Genomic DNA, 18736 nt, shown 5'->3' with positions numbered 1-18736 from the left:
CTTTGTTACCTCCAATTATACAAGCTCTGTATTGTTTTTAAATTAACTTCTCGTTCCGCCCGCATTTCATTGTTTCGTAAATTATTTACGCACTTTTTTTCATTTACACAAATATGTAACAGTTTAAATTGTATTGATGATTTAAATGAAGTGAGTTGTGAGTGTACTTTAGCCTTATTGATTACGTATATGTAAGTCGGTATATACTATACCGGGTTTAGCTATAAATCTGGCATTAGTATCATCACACATTTATAATTCAAACAGAAATAGCAATCCGTTTTTGAGGTTAAAGATGCTATCGCATAAAATGCTTAAAATAGCACCCGGGGGTGGCGGGAATGTTTGGGGGCTGGGACGTGGGGGTGGCGGGAATGTTTGGGGGCTGGGACGTGGGGGTGGCGAGACCGTTTGGGGGCTGGGACGTGGGGGTGGCGGGACTGTTTGGGGGCTGGGACGTGGGGGTGGCGGGACTGTTTGGGGGCTGGGACCTGGGGTTGGCGAGACCGTTTGGGGGCTGGGACGTGGGGGTGGCGGGACTGTTTGGGGGCTGGGACGTGGGGGTGGCGGGACTGTTTGGGGGCTGGGACCTGGGGTTGGCGGGAATGTTTGGGGGCTGGGACGTGGGGGTGGCGGGAATGTTTGGGGGCTGGGACGTGGGGGTGGCGGGACTGTTTGGGGGCTGGGACCTGGGGTTGGCGGGAATGTTTGGGGGCTGGGACGTGGGGGTGGCGGGACTGTTTGGGGGCTGGGACCTGGGGTTGGCGGGAATGTTTGGGGGCTGGGACGTGGGGGTGGCGGGACTGTTTGGGGGCTGGGACCTGGGGATGGCGGGACCGTTTGGGGGCTGGGACGTGGGGGTGGCGGGACCGTTTGGGGCTGGGACCTGGGTGTGGCGGGACCGTTTGGGGGCTGGGACCTGGGGGTGGCGGGACCGTTTGGGGGCTGGGACCTGGGGGCTGCGACTGTTTGGGGGCTGGGACCTGGGGGTGGCGAGACCGTTTGGGGGCTGGGACCTGGGGGTGGCGGGACCGTTTGGGGGCTGGGACCTGGGGGTGGCGGGACCGTTTGGGGGCTTGGACCTGGGGGTGGCGGGACCGTGGGACCTGGGGGTGGCGGGACCGTTTGGGGGCTGGGACCTGGGGGTGGCGAGACTGTTTGGGGGCTGGGACCTGGGGGTGGCGAGACTGTTTGGGGGCTGGGACCTGGGGGTGGCGGGACCGTTTGGTTTGTTTATAAATATGTTTTTCTCTGTACATCTAATTTTGTGAAGAGAAATGAAATAAAGTTTGAAGTTTTAAATTTTGGAAAATGTTGTTTCATGAGTGTAGCCGGGAGGAAAGGAATTATTGGAAGAATTATAGCTCAAAGTTTGATTGTTGTCGATATTCAAAGATAATTATGAAACAGTGGCATGGTTTAGGTACCGAAACCGTAGGCAATTCCTGACTTGGCGGACGTACTCATGCATGGATCATTCACTTCAGGCAGAAATTGTTTTATAAAGAAAGTAATGTACATTATTGTATTCTGTGCATGAGACTGATCGTCACCGTGTGCTGGTGGACACGTTTGATGGAGTTTCAAGGTCACGTGTTTACATGCCCCGAATTGACTATCCCAATCCTTCATTGTGAACAATTTTGTTTTGGTCTACAGTGCAGACAAAGAAGAGATTACCCCTGGAAGCTAAACATAGTAATTTAAGCCCGGGTAGAGCGGAATTAAATAGCTTCATGATTACCAGTTTCGCGAAAGAAGATGGAGGTCAATTCTTAGCTACGGAGGCGATACGGGGAGACGGAAATTTGTTTTAAAAACTGAATGTCTGATTAGGTTTCGGAACATAAATTCTAGATTCTTAATATAATCGGCGTTTATGGCCAAGAATTGATCTCTAAGTTAGACGAACCAGAACAATTCATTTTCATAATATTCTACATTTTTATTATTTTCCCAGGCTTCCTATTTAATTCGTCAACACCCCATGACACTAAGTTAAAACGCAATAGCCATCCTTTGTATTATAACCATACACACTGGTTTATCACCAATACATACGATAACTTAACACACGTTATTCTGTATGGTTTTTACGGGTGTAATAAAGACAGACCAATAATCAAGGCTAATAAACCAGTACCAAAGTGTAACTTAGTGTCAATCACTCCGTCAGCGAATACCTCGCGTACCCTGTCAGGAGGCAGAACATTCCGAGACGGTAGGCCCCTCAGTCATATTTCTTTCATCCCGTAGGAATATTTTTGAACCCTAATTATACTTATAAAATCCAATTTGAATATGAAATGAGCTGACAGTGTCAGCGCGGTAAAGTTTCGTTGGTGTACGTGACAATACATAAATAACGGTATTGAATAAGACGATCATTTACCTTTAATTGGATGTAGAATGCGATCCAGGTCACAAATTCTATAAACGTTTTTACTTTCTGTGTAATGCTAACTTTAGATGGATTCTCTCTCCTTCCTCGAGAGATGACATGGCGTTTCATGAATTCATTTTAAAACATAAAAGTTTTATTGGTGGATCTTGAAGAAAAACAAGTCTACCTGTCATCGTCTTCGTTGTCTGCTGGCTTGACTGTGGTCACGTGGTCATACACTGTCACGTGGTTATACACTATCCTGGTTACATTTGCACTTCAGTGGTGGTATTGATGACCAAAACAGGGGCGGAGCGTTATCGGCGCCGAATTCACATCATACAGCGTGTACTCTAGATAAAACAAATTGTAAGATGGGTCCACACTTTTGGGGAAACCCGGGTATTCGTTTCCTATCTACCCTCATATCATTGCATTTTTACGTAAATTTCAAGTCCACCATCTGATATCTCAATACGTCCGTGGTCCGTGGTCTGTGATCCGTGATCCATTGTCCGTGGTCCGTGATCCGTGGTCCGTGGTCCGTTGTCTATCGTCCGTAGCCCGTCCGTTAACAACATTGCTATATTGCTATAGCTTTTTTCTTGATCACTGCTGGAGATATATTTCTCAAACTTCACAGGTAGGTTTCCTTTGGTCCCTTTTTGTGCCGATTCAATTTTGAATCTGATCGAGAAAACAAAATGGACAACAGGAGACCATCTTGGATTTTGAAAATAGAAGATTATTATCGCTATTTCTGGGTAGGTGCTGAAGGGATATTTCTCAAACTTCACATGCAGGTTCCCCTTTGTCTCTAGCTTTACCCATTGTATTTTGAGATTGATCCGGGGGTGGGATTAATTTTGAAGTATGATTTTCGGTAAGTATAAAATGTGAGGTGCTCAACAAAACTTATGATAATGCGTTAATGCTTAATCATTCAACGAAATTGAAGAATGACTTGTCTTGCAGATATGATTCTGTGTTCAGACGTAGTTTTTATATTTTGTTTTATACTGGAAGCTTGCTTTACATTGTTAATGAAATGAAAACTTTAAAAATATTGCCATGGTTAGAGCCTTTGAAACAACACCATTACGTTGACCTCCCGCATGAAAACTTACCAAATCTTGTATTTTCTTCATCCGTTTTCAGTGTAAAAATATAGCGGAGACGTTTGTCTCTGCATATTTTATATCTATTTCCGGTTTGAGTTATGCCAGTGAATATAATAAGTATTTTATGTAAAAAAAAAAAAAAAAACAAGAAAAAAACCCCCCAAAAAAACATTAAAAAAAGAGAAAAAAAAGGAAAAAAACAACAACAAAAAAAACAACAAAAAACAAAAAAAACATAAATGTTCGCATCATTTCTAAAGGATATTTATTGGTTTCAATGAAATCACCATGTTTTTAAAATTGTGTATTCAATAAAAGATGAAACTCTGACAGTGTTGGAATTAACTATTTTGGTTGGCAACACGTTGAAACCCTTCCTCACATCTTGTTCGTATATCAACTTTTTGTTTACTTCCGGTATAGGTTTTCATGATTCTGTCTCATTTCCGGTTCAAAATAAATAACCTTAGTTTACAAGAAGCTTGGTCATACTGAAAAATTTTACTTCCGGTGTGCACTTTCCCAATGCCACAGGTCATGCAGTCGGTAAGGTTTTAAGCGAGTCATGTGATGTTGACACGTGATATGTTAGAGAACACATGATTGACACAATTCATGTATGTCTGTAATTGGTTATTTTCGAACCAGTAAGTTTTTGTTTAAATTAATTTTCTTTTTGATTGGAATCCGTTTATCTAGTACTTACTTTGAAACATTAAAACAAAATACGGCCTCGGTTCGTGTGTGTCCCGACTGACAATCTACTTATCGTGACGGAAACATGATTTATAGCAAAGCTCACCGTCGAAATAATCTGAAGAGCATATTATGATTAGCATGCGAAGGAAGAGGGAGCTCATACGTAAAATGATTTATACTGTTCTGAAGGCACTGTCTGGCCTGCTAAATACACGATGATTTAAAGCTGCCGGTTTAACATCTGGCCTTAAAGCTGTATACTATTACTTGCAATTATCTTCCAAGTGTTCTCACTAAAAATCTTGCACGTATGTTTAATAAAAAGATTATAAGCCAAAGGATGTTGCATAATTTTACACAGTCGACTTCAAAAGTCTTCTGTATACACATGGGATTCATATGGTCTTAAATCATTTGAACTGAAAAATGCGTCTTTCTGTATTCCATCAAATCATCCACGTGGGTGAGATCCGAGGAATGTTTGTGGTGTGTGGTTCCAGCCCCCTCCACACTCTCCTCTGTGACGTCATATCCGCCGTGTCTACACAGTTTTCACATTTCCACTTGTTCTACCCACCGCATAGTCAGGCATCAAACGTCAAGATATGATGTTTTTATGGCACATAAACTAATATTGTGACAGACAGACAGATTGAGGAATGATGGGACGGACAGGTGATTTACCTAGATAATTTCATCCGTTTTTCAAAAAGTGTTAAAAATTCCCAACCAAACCATTTAGCGACAGACATATTCCAGAAAAGATTTCCTCTATCAATGTCGAGAGTTATTTCCGAAATACAAGCGAGTTACATATATCAGAGGTCATATGCCGGCGGACAACAGGATGTTTGTCGATATAAACAGTTAGTTTGAAGGGGAATGGAATATACCGCTATAGCTACGGCAACATGGCCTCCTCAAAAACCACATTGATTGCGATCAAGTTTGGAACTGAATGTGAATAAAGAGACCAGGAATGGACAGGAATAGACAGAAGGAAAAGTACAGAGAGGTCAGGAACGGACTGAAGGAAAAGTGCAAAGAGGTCAGGAACGGACTGAAGGAAAAGTGCAAAGAGGTCAGGAACGGACTGAAGGAAAGGTACAGAGAGGTCAGGAACGGACTGAAGGAAGGATACAGAGAGGTCAGGAACGGACTGAAGGAAAGGTACAGAGAGGTCAGGAACGGACTGAAGGAAGGATACAGAGGGGTCAGGAACGGACTGAAGGAAAGGTACAGAGAGGTCAGGAACGGACTGAAGGAAGGATACAGAGGTCAGGAACGGACTGAAGGAAAGAGACAGAGAGGTCAGGAACGGACTGAAGGAAAGGTACAGAGAGGTCAGGGACGGACTGAAGGAAAGGTACAGAGAGGTCAGGAACGGACTGAAGGAAAGGTACAGAGAGGTCAGGAACGGACTGAAGGAAGGATACAGAGAGGTCAGGAACGGACTGAAGGGAAGGTACAGAGGTCAGGAACGGACTGAAGGAAAGGTACAGAGAGGTCAGGAACGGACTGAAGGAAGGATACAGAGAGGTCAGGAACGGACTGAAGGAAGGATACAGAGAGGTCAGGAACGGACTGAAGGAAGGATACAGAGAGGTCAGGAACGGACTGAAGGAAAGGTACAGAGAGGTCAGGAACGGACTGAAGGAAAGGTACAGAGAGGTCAGGAACGGACAGAAGGAAAGAGACAGAGAGGTCAGGAACGGACTGAAGGAAGGATACAGAGGTCAGGAACGGACTGAAGGAAATGTACAGAGAGGTCAGGAACGGACTGAAGGAAGGATACAGAGAGGTCAGGAACGGACTGAAGGAAAGAGGCAGAGAGGTCAGGAACGGACTGAAGGAAGGATACAGAGAGGTCAGGAACGGACCGAAGGAAAGGTACAGAGAGGTCAGGGACGGACTGAAGGAAAGAGACAGAGAGGTCAGGAATGGACTGAAGGAAAATGACAGAGTGGTCAGGAACGGACTGAAGGAAGGATACAGAGAGGTCAGGAACGGACTGAAGGAAAGGTACAGAGGTCAGGAACGGACTGAAGGAAAGGTACAGAGAGACCACGAACGGACTGACCTTCGCAGAAATATTTCTCCACCGTAGAGGTACAGAGGGGTCAGGAACGGACTGAAGGAAGGATACAGAGAGGTCAGGAACGGACTGAAGGAAGGATACAGAGAGGTCAGGAACGGACTGAAGGAAAGGTACAGAGAGGTCAGGAACGGACTGAAGGAAAGGTACAGAGAGGTCAGGAACGGACTGAAGGAAGGATACAGAGAGGTCAGGAACGGACTGAAGGGAAGGTACAGAGGTCAGGAACGGACTGAAGGAAAGGTACAGAGAGGTCAGGAACGGACTGAAGGAAGGATACAGAGAGGTCAGGAACGGACTGAAGGAAGGATACAGAGAGGTCAGGAACGGACTGAAGGAAGGATACAGAGAGGTCAGGAACGGACTGAAGGAAAGGTACAGAGAGGTCAGGAACGGACTGAAGGAAAGGTACAGAGAGGTCAGGAACGGACAGAAGGAAAGAGACAGAGAGGTCAGGAACGGACTGAAGGAAGGATACAGAGGTCAGGAACGGACTGAAGGAAATGTACAGAGAGGTCAGGAACGGACTGAAGGAAGGATACAGAGAGGTCAGGAACGGACTGAAGGAAAGAGGCAGAGAGGTCAGGAACGGACTGAAGGAAGGATACAGAGAGGTCAGGAACGGACTGAAGGAGGGATACAGAGGTCAGGAACGGACTGAAGGAAAGAGACAGAGAGGTCAGGAATGGACTGAAGTAAGGATACAGAGAGGTCAGGAACGGACCGAAGGAAAGGTACAGAGAGGTCAGGGACGGACTGAAGGAAAGAGACAGAGAGGTCAGGAATGGACTGAAGGAAAATGACAGAGTGGTCAGGAACGGACTGAAGGAAGGATACAGAGAGGTCAGGAACGGACTGAAGGAAAGGTACAGAGGTCAGGAACGGACTGAAGGAAAGGTACAGAGAGACCACGAACGGACTGACCTTCGCAGAAATATTTCTCCACCGTAGAGGTACAGAGGGGTCAGGAACGGACTGAAGGAAGGATACAGAGAGGTCAGGAACGGACTGAAGGAAGGATACAGAGAGGTCAGGAACGGACTGAAGGAAAGGTACAGAGGTCAGGAACGGACTGAAGGAAAGGTACAGAGGTCAGGAACGGACTGAAGGAAAGGTACAGAGGTCAGGAACGGACTGAAGGAAAGGTACAGAGAGACCACGAACGGACTGACCTTCGCAGAAATATTTCTCCACCGTAGAGGTACAGAGGGGTCAGGAACGGACTGAAGGAAGGATACAGAGAGGTCAGGAACGGACTGAAGGAAAGGTACAGAGAGGTCAGGAACGGACTGAAGGAAGGATACAGAGAGGTCAGGAACGGACAGAAGGAAAGGTACAGAGAGGTCAGGAACGGACTGAAGGAAGGATACAGAGAGGTCAGGAACGGACTGAAGGAAAGGTACAGAGAAGTCAGGAACGGACTGAAGGAAGGATACAGAGAGGTCAGGAACGGACTGAAGGAAGGATACAGAGAGGTCAGGAACGGACTGAAGGGAAGGTACAGAGAGGTCAGGAACGGACTGAAGGAAAGGTACAGAGAGACCACGAACGGACTGAAGGAAGGATACAGAGAGGTCAGGAACGGACTGAAGGAAAGGTACAGAGAGACCACGAACGGACTGACCTTCGCAGAAATATTTCTCCACCTTAGAGGTACAGAGGGGTCAGGAACGGACTGAAGGAAGGATACAGAGAGGTCAGGAACGGACTGAAGGAAGGATACAGAGAGGTCAGGAACGGACTGAAGGAAGGATACAGAGAGGTCAGGAACGGACTGAAGGAAGGGTACAGAGAGGTCAGGAACGGACTGAAGGAAGGATACAGAGAGATCAGGAACGGACTGAAGGAAAGGTACAGAGAGGTCAGGAACGGACTGAAGGAAGGATACAGAGAGGTCAGGAACGGACTGAAGGAAGGATACAGAGAGGTCAGGAACGGACTGAAGGAAAGAGACAGAGAGGTCAGGAACGGACTGAAGGAAGGATACAGAGAGGTCAGGAACGGACTGAAGGGAAGGTACAGAGGGGTCAGGAACGGACTGAAGGAAGGATACAGAGAGGTCAGGAACGGACTGAAGGAAAGGCACTGAGAGACCACGAACGGACTGACCTTCGAAGAAAATATTTCTCCACCTTAGAGTGTCAAAGATAATTGGTGACTGATAGTAATTGCCATTATTTAAAGAAATTCTGAACTTAGTTTATTTTATAACAATGACATACCAGGATAAATCAGCTTACAGTTATTACGTTTGTTGGACCGAGTGGTATATCCCGTGTTGTCTTGATGTAGGAGGAATCGGAGTTCCCGGGCAAAACCCACGTCATTGTGTTGGTGACTTCCATACCTCTTCATGACCGATGCCGGAATCAAACCCCGTTCGCCTAGGTGAAAAGCGACTGTGTTACCGCTATGCTATGTACCCGTCCGTGCGTCCACCCGTCCGTCCGTCCACCCATCACCCGTCCAATCCAGTTTTTTGACGACAGGTAACACGGTGGATACCACATGTGGTGTAGACAGCTCACTTCCGGAATATGCGGTTCTGCCTTCGGATTGCTATAGAAATTCCTTGGAGACTCTTTTTGTTTTGGTGTTTCTATGGTTACGATGCTGTGTTGTTATATCTATATTGTATTGTCCAGTGTATATACGTAATTTATTTCGGTTTCATCGACCTTCAAAATAATGAAATTACATGGAAGCCATTATCTACAAATCCGTTCTGGCACTGTATACTGACCAACTGTAGCTCATAATTCTCAATTTATTTTTGATCAATATTGTCTATGTTAAAAAGGGTTACTTTAAATCTCATTTACACAGAAAATAGTAAGACTTCATTGAAGTTTTACAACGAAAACGTGAAATTATTCTTAAAATCAGAGTAGGATGCGGGTTAAAATAACAATTTTAATGTATATATCATCAGCAGTATACTGTATGGTAACTAAAAAAAACGGTAGATGATATTTTAACAAATATATGTGTACGTATAGACATATATAAAATACAGACACGAAAATCGGAATTCAACAATAGATTACAGAATTACCTGTATAACAGATCACGTGATATGTCTAGCTTGTTTAATACATTGTATATAGATAATATAAGCCTTAGGTCATTTTAACCTGTCCACAAATGTTTGTTAGATTAGAGGGATATTACAATGACCTAACACTTTAATAAGAAACTGTATCCGCCCGATCTCCCTAATGTATAACCCGTCTATGCGATATAATGGTATTTTTATAAGTATTTATTGGCGAGTTGACACCATCGTTCTGAATGTCGGTGTCACTTTGTTTTAATATTGAATTATCTCCCTTAGAATTCAGTCCCATTATTATGCCTTATAGTGAATAGGGCGGCGGGGAAGACAGGTATTGTCGTGGTTCACAGGTGAGAATGCCATCTATTGTGCCCGACCCCCCGGTAATTACACCTCTATCATGCCGCCCCTTTGTTGTTTATATTGATGCTAGAATCTTCTCCCTTCTATAGACTCGGGTTATGCAACATAACTTGGCCTGCCGGGCAAGTGATTTCGACAGGAAAAATCATACACAATAAACTCCATCGCTAAAAGGCTAAAGAAGGATAATTAAAGTTGTCAAACTTGGATGATCAAATTTTCCCTTTGATATAAATTGTAGCCAGTTTAACAAAGGCTGGTTGTTAAGTTAGGGGATTGATGAGATTAATATCCACGCTCGTCCCTTCCTCATTTACACATAATCAAATCTAAATTCCTTCCCAAGAGGAGTGGGGTTATTATCATACCCAGGCAACCAAGAATTAACAGTGACGTTACAGGCTTACTTAATACATTATTCCATTTTTAAAAAAATCAAAAAAAAAAAAAAAAAATCATTTACTTCACAACTTTTGACCTTTCCCTTTTATAACTAATATAGTATGTACACACAGACTGATGTTGGACTGACATATCTGAGATTCAATAGAGATTGAACAATATTCCAGAGGCATTCGCGAGTTTTCCTATGGTTGTGAATATAATTAATAATTAATAATTTTCTGAGACATTTTTGAATACCCCCCCCCCCCCCCCCCCATTCTCTGTACAGACCATTCTCAACCATCCTTTTTCGTCTATCACTTCGATCATCGCTCCCCACTTCACTCCAACCATACTTTAACATCCTTCCTTTGACCATCCCCCCCCCCCCCCCCCCCGACCCCTAAGTACCCACATTTCGCTTCTGGTTATTTCTTCCCCCTCCCTAACTACACCCAACCCACACGAATCTTGCCATTCCTTACTCTCTAGACCCACTCTAGATTATAATCCCTCATTCCTCCATCGTCCGTCCTTCTGATAATCCCTGCCCGCCCATAGCTACCCTGCAAAATCCCTTTCCACGTCTACCCTCCCTTTCCCACGTCTACCTTCCCTTTCCCGTCTACCCTCCCTTTCCCCGTCTACCCTCCCTTTCCCCGTCTACCCTCCCTTTCCCCGTCTACCCTCCCTTTCCCCGTCTACTTTCCTTTTTCCCGTTACCCTCCCTTCCCCGTCTACCCTCCCTTTTCCCGTCTACCCTCCCTTTCCCCGTCTACCCTCCCTTCCCCGTCTACCCTCCCTTTCCCGTCTACTTTCCTTTTTCCCGTTACCCTCCCTTCCCCATCTACCCTCCCTTTCCCGTCTACCCTCCCTTCCCCGTCTCCCTCCTTTTCCCCGTCTACCTCCGCCTTCCCGCTACCTCCTTTCCCCGTCTACCCTCTCCCTTTTCCTTCCCCGTCTACCTCCCTTTCCGTCTACTCTCCCTTTCCCTGTCTACCCTCTTTCCCTACTTTTCCCCGTCTACCCTCCCTTTCCCCGTCTACCCTCCCTTTTCCCGTCTACCCTCCCTTTCCCCTTCTACCCTCCCTTCCCCCGTCTACCTTCCTTTTTCCCTTACCCTCCCCCTTTCCCCGTCTCTCTCCCTTTCCCGTCTACCTCCCTTTCCCGTCTACCCTCCCTTTCCCCGTCTACCCTCCCTTTCCCTCTACTCTCCCTTTCCCGTCTACCTCTCCCTTTCCCTGTCTACCTCCCTCCCTTTCCTCCTTCCGTCTACCCTCTCTTTCCCGTCTACTCTCCCTTTCCCCGTCTACCCTCTCTTTCCCTTTCCCCCGTCTACCCTCCCTTTCCCCGTCTACTCCTCCCTTTCCCTGTCTACCCCCCCTTTCCCGTCTACTCTCCCTTCCCTCGTCTACCTCCCTTTCCCCATCTACCCTCCCTTTCCCCGTCTACCCTCCCTTTCCCGTCTACCCTCCCTTTCCCCGTCTACTCTCCCTTTCCCCGTCTACCCTCCCTTTCCCCGTCTACCCTCCCTTTCCCCGTCTACCTCTCCCTTTCCCGTCTACCCTCCCTTTCCCCGTCTACCCTCCCTTTCCCCGTCTACCCTCCCTTTCCCTGTCTACCCCCCTTTCCCGTCTACCCTCCCTTTCCTCGTCTACTCTCCTTTCCCCGTCTACCCTCCCTTTCCCCGTCTACCTCCCTTTCCCCGTCCACCCTCCCTTTCCCCGTCTACCCTCCCTTTTCCCGTCTACCATCCCTTTCCCCGTCTACCCTCCCTTTCCCGTCTACCCTCCCTTTCCCTGTCTACCCCCCCTTTTCCCGTCTACCTTCCCTTTCCACGTCTACCCTCCCTTTCCCCGTCTACTCTCCCTTTCCCCGTCTACCCTCCCTTTCCCGTCTACCCTCCCTTTCCCGTCTACCCTCCCTTTCCCCGTCTACTCTCCCTTTCCCCGTCTACCCTCCCTTTCCCCGTCTACTCTCCCTTTTCCCTGTCTACCCTCCCTTTCCCGTCTACCCTCCCTTTCCCTGTCTACCTCCCTTCCGTTCCCTCCCTTTCCCGTCTACTCTCCCTTTCCCGTTCTACCCTCCCTTTCCCGTCTACTCTCCCTTTCCCGTCTACTCCTCCCTTTCCCCGTCTACCTCTCCCTTTCCCTGTCTACCCTCCCTTTCCCCGTCTACCTCCCTTTCCCGTCTACCCTCCCTTTCCCGTCTACTCTCCCTTTCCCGTCTACCCTCCCTTTTTCTCAGCTACTCTCCCTTTCCCGTCTACCCTTCCTTTCCCCGTCTACCCTCCCTTTCCCTGTCTACCCTCCCTTTCCCTGTCTACCCCTCCCTTTCCCGTCTACTCTCCCTTTCCCCGTCTACCCTCCCTTTCCCTGTCTACCCTCCCTTTCCCGTCTACCCTCCCTTTCCCTGTCTACCCTCCCTTTCCCGTCTACCCTTCCTTTCCCCGTCTACCCTCCCTTTCCCGTCTACTCTCCCTTCCCTGTCTACCCTCCCTTTCCCTGTCTACCCTTCCTTTCCCCGTCTACCCTCCCTTTCCCTGTCTACCCTCCCTTTCCCTCCTTCCCTCTCCCTTCCTCCCGTCTACCCTCCCTTTCCTGTCCCCTCCCCTCGTCTACTCTCCCTTTCCACGTCTACCCTCCCTTTCCTCGTCTACTCTCCCTTTCCACGTCTACCCTTCCTTTCCCCGTCTACCCTCCCTTTCCCCTGTCTACCCTCCCTGTCCCTGTCTACTCCTCCCTTTCCCCGTCTACCCTCCCTTTCCCCGTCTACCCTCCCTTTCCCGTCTACCCCTCCCTTTCCCTGTCTACCCTCCCTTTCCCCGTCTACCCCTCCCTGTCCCCGTCTACTCTCCCTTTCCCGGCTACCTCCCTTTCCCCGTCTACCCTCCCTTTCCCCGTCTACCCTCCCTTTCCCCGTCTACCCTCCCTTTCCCGTCTACCCTCCCTTTCCCGTCTACCCTCCCTTTCCCGTCTACCCTCCCTTTCCCCGTCTACTCTCCCTTTCCACGTCTACCCTCCCTTTCCTCGTCTACTCTCCCTTTCCCCGTCTACCTCTCCCTTTCCCCGTCTACCTTCCTTTCCCTGTCTACCCTCCCTTTCCCCGTCTACCCTCCCTTTCCCCGTCTACCCTCCCATTCAAATCCTCTGGAATCATACTCATTGATGCGATCAATTAGCCTAGGAAATAGAGATCGGATTCTCTAGGGAATTGTACGCCAGGCATAATATAAGATCCGCGATGATTCCGTAACAACACGATCCATGGGATGTGTGCCGTGCCGCCGCGCGAACAAATATGTGACGCAATTAGGGATAGATAAATGTAATAAAACGCACGTGAATCGAAGAGAAACTGTTTATAAAACTTTATACTAGTACATTTCTGTAGTAATAATTGAGTTTATAGAGAGTTGCACGAGTGTTACGAGAATTTCGATTGTACAATATTCACATATAAACCCAAACAAAAATGTCATTAAAAGGCAATAGAAATATGAAATTAAATTCTGCCTCCGTTACGTAATGGGGAGAGAAAAGAGTCGATCATGGCGCTCTATATTTATACCTATCTTCCATGTTTCTCGATCGAATTCAATACATTGGAGGAGGTTTTTATTCAATCTTAGGAGAGTGTTGAAACGAAAAAAACAATTTTCTAGATTAAAAAATCGAGATTCTTTTTTAATTCAGGCTTGACATTTGTTCATATGGAGTTTCCATTAGATTATCTGCTTCATTTTTAATTTTTCATCGCCGTGGAAAATAGGGTAATGGCTGAGGATCGATGAAACTGGTTTTATAGTTGGAACATCATAAATATTGTATTGAGTTACCCTCCATTATGTGCCGAGTAAAGTTGTAATCGCTCCGTGATATAATAGAAAATTTATGTAAATACTTTAATATGATACATGCAAATTTGTTGAGCGTTTTTTTCTTTAAATTGTGTCGGCACATGGCACTGGTATTGTCAGTAGGAGAGGAATGACACACAGCGTTCGCTCGAGGAGAAATATTCATAGTAATTTTGCAACATTATCCTGATGTTACGACAAATATTTGTGAAGAAATGACAAATTTAAATGAAATCAAACACGTTGATATGACTTAAATCATCTCCCAATATCCTGATAATTTTTAAGTCCGTATTCATTCCCATTGTCACGAGGTTTGTTTCAACAGTAACAATACCCATCGCTTTGAAATTTGAAAGATGATACTCATAAAAGACATTCATATATATAATGTAAATAATTATATTGTAAGCCTCGCGGTAAGATAAGTAAGCGGGCTCTGTGGCATAGTGATATGTTTTAACTTGATACGTGTTTGGGTATTAAGGCGTCAGAATTAGATTAACATACGTCACACCATAATTAAAAAATATATCAGAATGGAAATTCATACGTTCAAATATAAAAGAGGAGTTAAGTTGGAATTTTAAACTGAATTTAGATATATTTGTATTTTTGTTTGAATAACTAAAAATGCGCATAATTTTCCTTTTGAAATCTCTGTAATATAATACTAGATATGTTATTCTGTGACGGACAGAGTGAGGGGATAACGTTAGGTAGACACAGAATACCAGAACTTATCACGAATTTAAACACTAACAGGTGACTTATTTCAAAATCAAAAGAGGGGAAACAACTCGCAAGAATAAACGCATTTAAAATGTGTACACTGCACTCTATAAATAGATTCAACAAACATGACTCGAGTCTGCGATCACTTACTCTCACCAGCATCATGTCTATGTGACCACAAACTCTCACCAGCATCATGTCTATGTGACCACAAACTCTCACCAGCATCATGTCTATGTGACCACTAAACTCTCACTAGCATCATGTCTATGTGACCACTAACTCTCACCAACGTCATGTCTATGTGACCACTCACTCTCACCAGCGTCATGTATATGTGACCACTAACTCTCACCAACGTCATGTCTATGTGACCACTAACTCTCACCTGCATCATGTCTATGTGACCACTAACTCTCACCTGCATCATGTCTATGTGACCACTAACTCTCACCAACGTCATGTCTATGTGACCACTAACTCTCACCAGCATCATGTCTATGTGACCACTAACTCTCACCAACGTCATGTCTATGTGACCACTAACTCTCACCAACGTCATGTCTATGTGCCCACTAACTCTCACCAGCATCATGTCTATGTGACCACTAACTCTCACCAACGTCATGCGTCTATGTGACCACTTACTCTCACCAACGTCATGTCTATGTGACCACTAACTCTCACCAGCATCATGTCTATGTGACCACTAACTCTCACCAACGTCATGCGTCTATGTGACCACTAACTCTCACCAACATCATGTCTATGTGACCACTCACTCTCACCAACGTCATGTCTATGTGACCACTCACTCTCACCAGCATCATGTCTATGTGACCACTAACTCTCACCAGCATCATGTCTATGTGACCACTAACTCTCACCAACGTCATGTCTATGTGACCACTAACTCTCACCAACGTCATGTCTATGTGACCACTAACTCTCACCAGCGTCATGTGTCTATGTGACCACTCACTCTTACCAACGTTATGTCTATGTGACCATTAACTCTCACCAACGTCATGTCTATGTGACCACTCACTCTCACCAGCGTCATGTCTATGTGACCATTAACTCTCACCAACATCATGTCTATGTGACCACTCACTCTCACCAGCATCATGTCTATGTGATCACTAACTCTCACCAGCGTCATGTCTATGTGACCACTAACTCTCACTAGCATCATGTCTATGTGACCACTCATTCTCACCAACGTCATGTCTATGTGACCACTTACTCTCACCAACGTCATGTCTATGTGACCACTAACTCTCACCAACGTCATGTCTATGTGACCACTAACTCTCACCAGCATCATGTCTATGTGACCACTCACTCTCACCAACGTCATGTCTATGTGACCACTAACTCTCACCAACGTCATGTCTATGTGACCACTCACTCTCACCAACGTCATGTCTATGTGACCACTCACTCTCACCAACATCATGTCTATGTGACCACTCACTCTCACCAGCATCATGTCTATGTGACCACTAACTCTCACCAGCATCATGTCTATGTGACCACTCACTCTCACCAACGTCATGTCTATGTGACCACTAACTCTCACCAGCATCATGTGTCTATGTGACCACTAACTCTCACCAGCATCATGTCTATGTGACCACTAACTCTCACCAGCATCATGTCTATGTGACCACTAACTCTCACCGGCATCATGTCTATGTGACCACTAACTCTCACCAACGTCATGTCTATGTGACCACTAACTCTCACCAACGTCATGTCTATGTGACCACTAACTCTCACCAACGTCATGTCTATGTGACCACTAACTCTCACCAACGTCATGTGTCTATGTGACCACTAACTCTCACCGGCATCATGTCTATGTGACCACTAACTCTCACCAGCATCATGTCTATGTGACCACTAACTCTCACCAGCATCATGTCTATGTGACCACTAACTCTCACCAACGTCATGTCTATGTGACCACTAACTCTCACCAACGTCATGTCTATGTGACCACTAACTCTCACCAACGTCATGTCTATGTGACCACTAACTCTCACAGGCGTCATGTGTCTATGTGACCACTAACTCTCACCAACGTCATGTCTATGTGACCACTAACTCTCACCAACGTCATGTCTATGTGACCACTAACTCTCACCAACGTCATGTCTATGTGACCACTAACTCTCACCAGCATCATGTCTATGTGACCACTCACTCTCACCAACGTCATGTCTATGTGACCACTAACTCTCACCAGCATCATGTCTATGTGACCACTCACTCTCACCAACGTCATGTCTATGTGACCACTAACTCTCACCAACGTCATGTCTATGTGACCATTAACTCTCACCAACGTCATGTCTATGTGACCACTAACTCTCACTAGCATCATGTCTATGTGACCACTAACTCTCACCAGTATCATGTCTATGTGACCACTAACTCTCACCAGCATCATGTCTATGTGACCACTAACTCTCACCAGCATCATGTCTATGTGACCACTAACTCTCACCAGCATCATGTCTATGTGACCACTAACTCTCACCAGCATCATGTCTATGTGACCACTAACTCTCACCAACGTCATGTTTATGTGACCACTAACTCTCGACAACGTCATGTCTATGTGACCACTCACTCTCACCAGCGTCATGTCTATGTGACCACTCCCTCTCACCAACGTCATGTCTATGTGACAACTTACTCTCACTAACGTCATGTCTATGTGACCACTAACTCTCACAGGCGTCATGTGTCTATGTGACCACTCACTCTCACCAACGTCATGTGTCTATGTGGCCAATTATTCCTAATACCTAAAACGTGTCATCATATCTACATCACGTGTCATCATATCTACATCACGTGCTGATGTCAATACCTAAAACGTGTCATCATATCTACATCACGTGTCATCATATCTACATCACGTACCATCATATTTACATCACGTATCATCATATCTACATCACGTGTCATCATAGCCTACATCACGTGTCATCATATCTACATCTCGTGTCATCATAGTCTACATCACGTGTCATCATATCTACATCATGTATCATCATATCTACATCACGTGTCATCGTATCTAGATCACGTGTCATCATATCTACATCAGGTGTCATCATATCTACATCACGTGTTGATGTCAATATCTAAAACGTATCTTCTAAGGAAACCATATATATATATCGGTATAATACTGTATTGTTAAAATGCTACTAAGGAAACCATACATATATCGGTATAATACTGTACTGTTAAAATGTTACTAAGGAAACCATACATATATCGGTATAATACTGTACTGTTAAAATGTTACTAAGGAAACCATACATATATCGGTATAATACTGTACTGTTAAAATGTTACTAAGGAAACCATACATATATCGGTATAATACTGTATTGTTAAAATGCTACTAAGGAAACCATACATATATCGGTATAATACTGTATTGTTAAAATGTTACTAAGGAAACCATACATATATCGGTATAATACTGTACTGTTAAAATGTCACTTAGGAAACAATACATATATCGGTATAATACTGAACTGTTAAAATGTTACTAAGGAAACCATACATATATCGGTATAATACTGTACTGTTAAAATGTTACTAAGGAAACCATACATATATCGGTATAATACTGTATTGTTAAAATGTTACTAAGGAAACCATACATATATCGGTATAATACTGTATTGTTAAAATGTTACTAAGGAAACCATATATATATCGGTATAATACTGTACTTTTAAAATGTTACTTAGGAAACCATACATATATCGGTATAATACTGTACTGTTAAAATGTTACAAAGGAAACCATACATATATCGGTATAATACTGTACTGTTAAAATGTCACTTAGGAAACCATACATACATATGTACAATACTGTACTGTTAAAATGTTACTAAGGAAACCATGCATATATCGGTATAATACTGTACTGTTAAAATGTCACCTAGGAAACCATTCAATATCGGTATAATACTGTATTGTTAAAATGTAACTAAGGAAACCATACATAT

General features: G+C 45.0%; 4 protein-coding genes across 4 annotated transcripts; 1 reads left to right on the top strand and 3 right to left on the bottom strand.

Moving 5' to 3' along the window:
* Positions 1-298: 298 nt before the first annotated feature.
* LOC117338555 (basic proline-rich protein-like) lies at positions 299-2502 on the bottom strand. Its single transcript, XM_033899914.1, has 2 exons — positions 2447-2502; positions 299-1259 (listed from the first exon to the last, which is right to left on the bottom strand). The coding sequence occupies exons 1-2, from the start codon at positions 2500-2502 to the stop codon at positions 299-301; spliced, it is 1017 nt and encodes a 338-aa protein (XP_033755805.1).
* A 2680-nt stretch (positions 2503-5182) lies between these two features.
* Positions 5183-5692, top strand: LOC117338554. The gene has a single exon (XM_033899913.1). The coding sequence runs from the start codon at positions 5183-5185 to the stop codon at positions 5690-5692; it is 510 nt and encodes a 169-aa protein (XP_033755804.1).
* Positions 5693-15652: 9960 nt separating this feature from the next.
* LOC117338553 lies at positions 15653-16252 on the bottom strand. The gene has a single exon (XM_033899910.1). The coding sequence runs from the start codon at positions 16250-16252 to the stop codon at positions 15653-15655; it is 600 nt and encodes a 199-aa protein (XP_033755801.1).
* Positions 16253-16747: 495 nt separating this feature from the next.
* LOC117338552 lies at positions 16748-17380 on the bottom strand. The gene has a single exon (XM_033899909.1). The coding sequence runs from the start codon at positions 17378-17380 to the stop codon at positions 16748-16750; it is 633 nt and encodes a 210-aa protein (XP_033755800.1).
* Between the last annotated feature and the right edge of the window lie 1356 nt (positions 17381-18736).

This window comes from Pecten maximus, chromosome 11 (genome assembly GCF_902652985.1).
Source record: "Pecten maximus chromosome 11, xPecMax1.1, whole genome shotgun sequence".
Taxonomy (NCBI): Eukaryota; Metazoa; Mollusca; class Bivalvia; order Pectinida; family Pectinidae; genus Pecten; species Pecten maximus.
Note: the sequence above shows the minus strand (reverse complement) of the source record. Positions and strands in the feature narration are given on the sequence as shown.

Excerpts from the sequence above, each read along its gene's own strand:
- LOC117338554 (XM_033899913.1), top strand. The coding sequence starts at position 5,183 with ATGGACAGGAATAGACAGAAGGAAAAGTACAGAGAGGTCAGGAACGGA.
- LOC117338555 (XM_033899914.1), bottom strand. The coding sequence starts at position 2,502 with ATGTCATCTCTCGAGGAAGGAGAGAGAATCCATCTAAAGTTAGCATTA. Across the intron at positions 1,260-2,446 it reads AAGTTAGCATTACACAGAAA|ATGTACAGAGAAAAACATAT; the intron begins GTAAAAACGTTT and ends TCACAAAATTAG.
- LOC117338553 (XM_033899910.1), bottom strand. The coding sequence starts at position 16,252 with ATGACGTTGGTGAGAGTGAGTGGTCACATAGACATGATGCTGGTGAGA.
- LOC117338552 (XM_033899909.1), bottom strand. The coding sequence starts at position 17,380 with ATGACGTTGGTGAGAGGGAGTGGTCACATAGACATGACGCTGGTGAGA.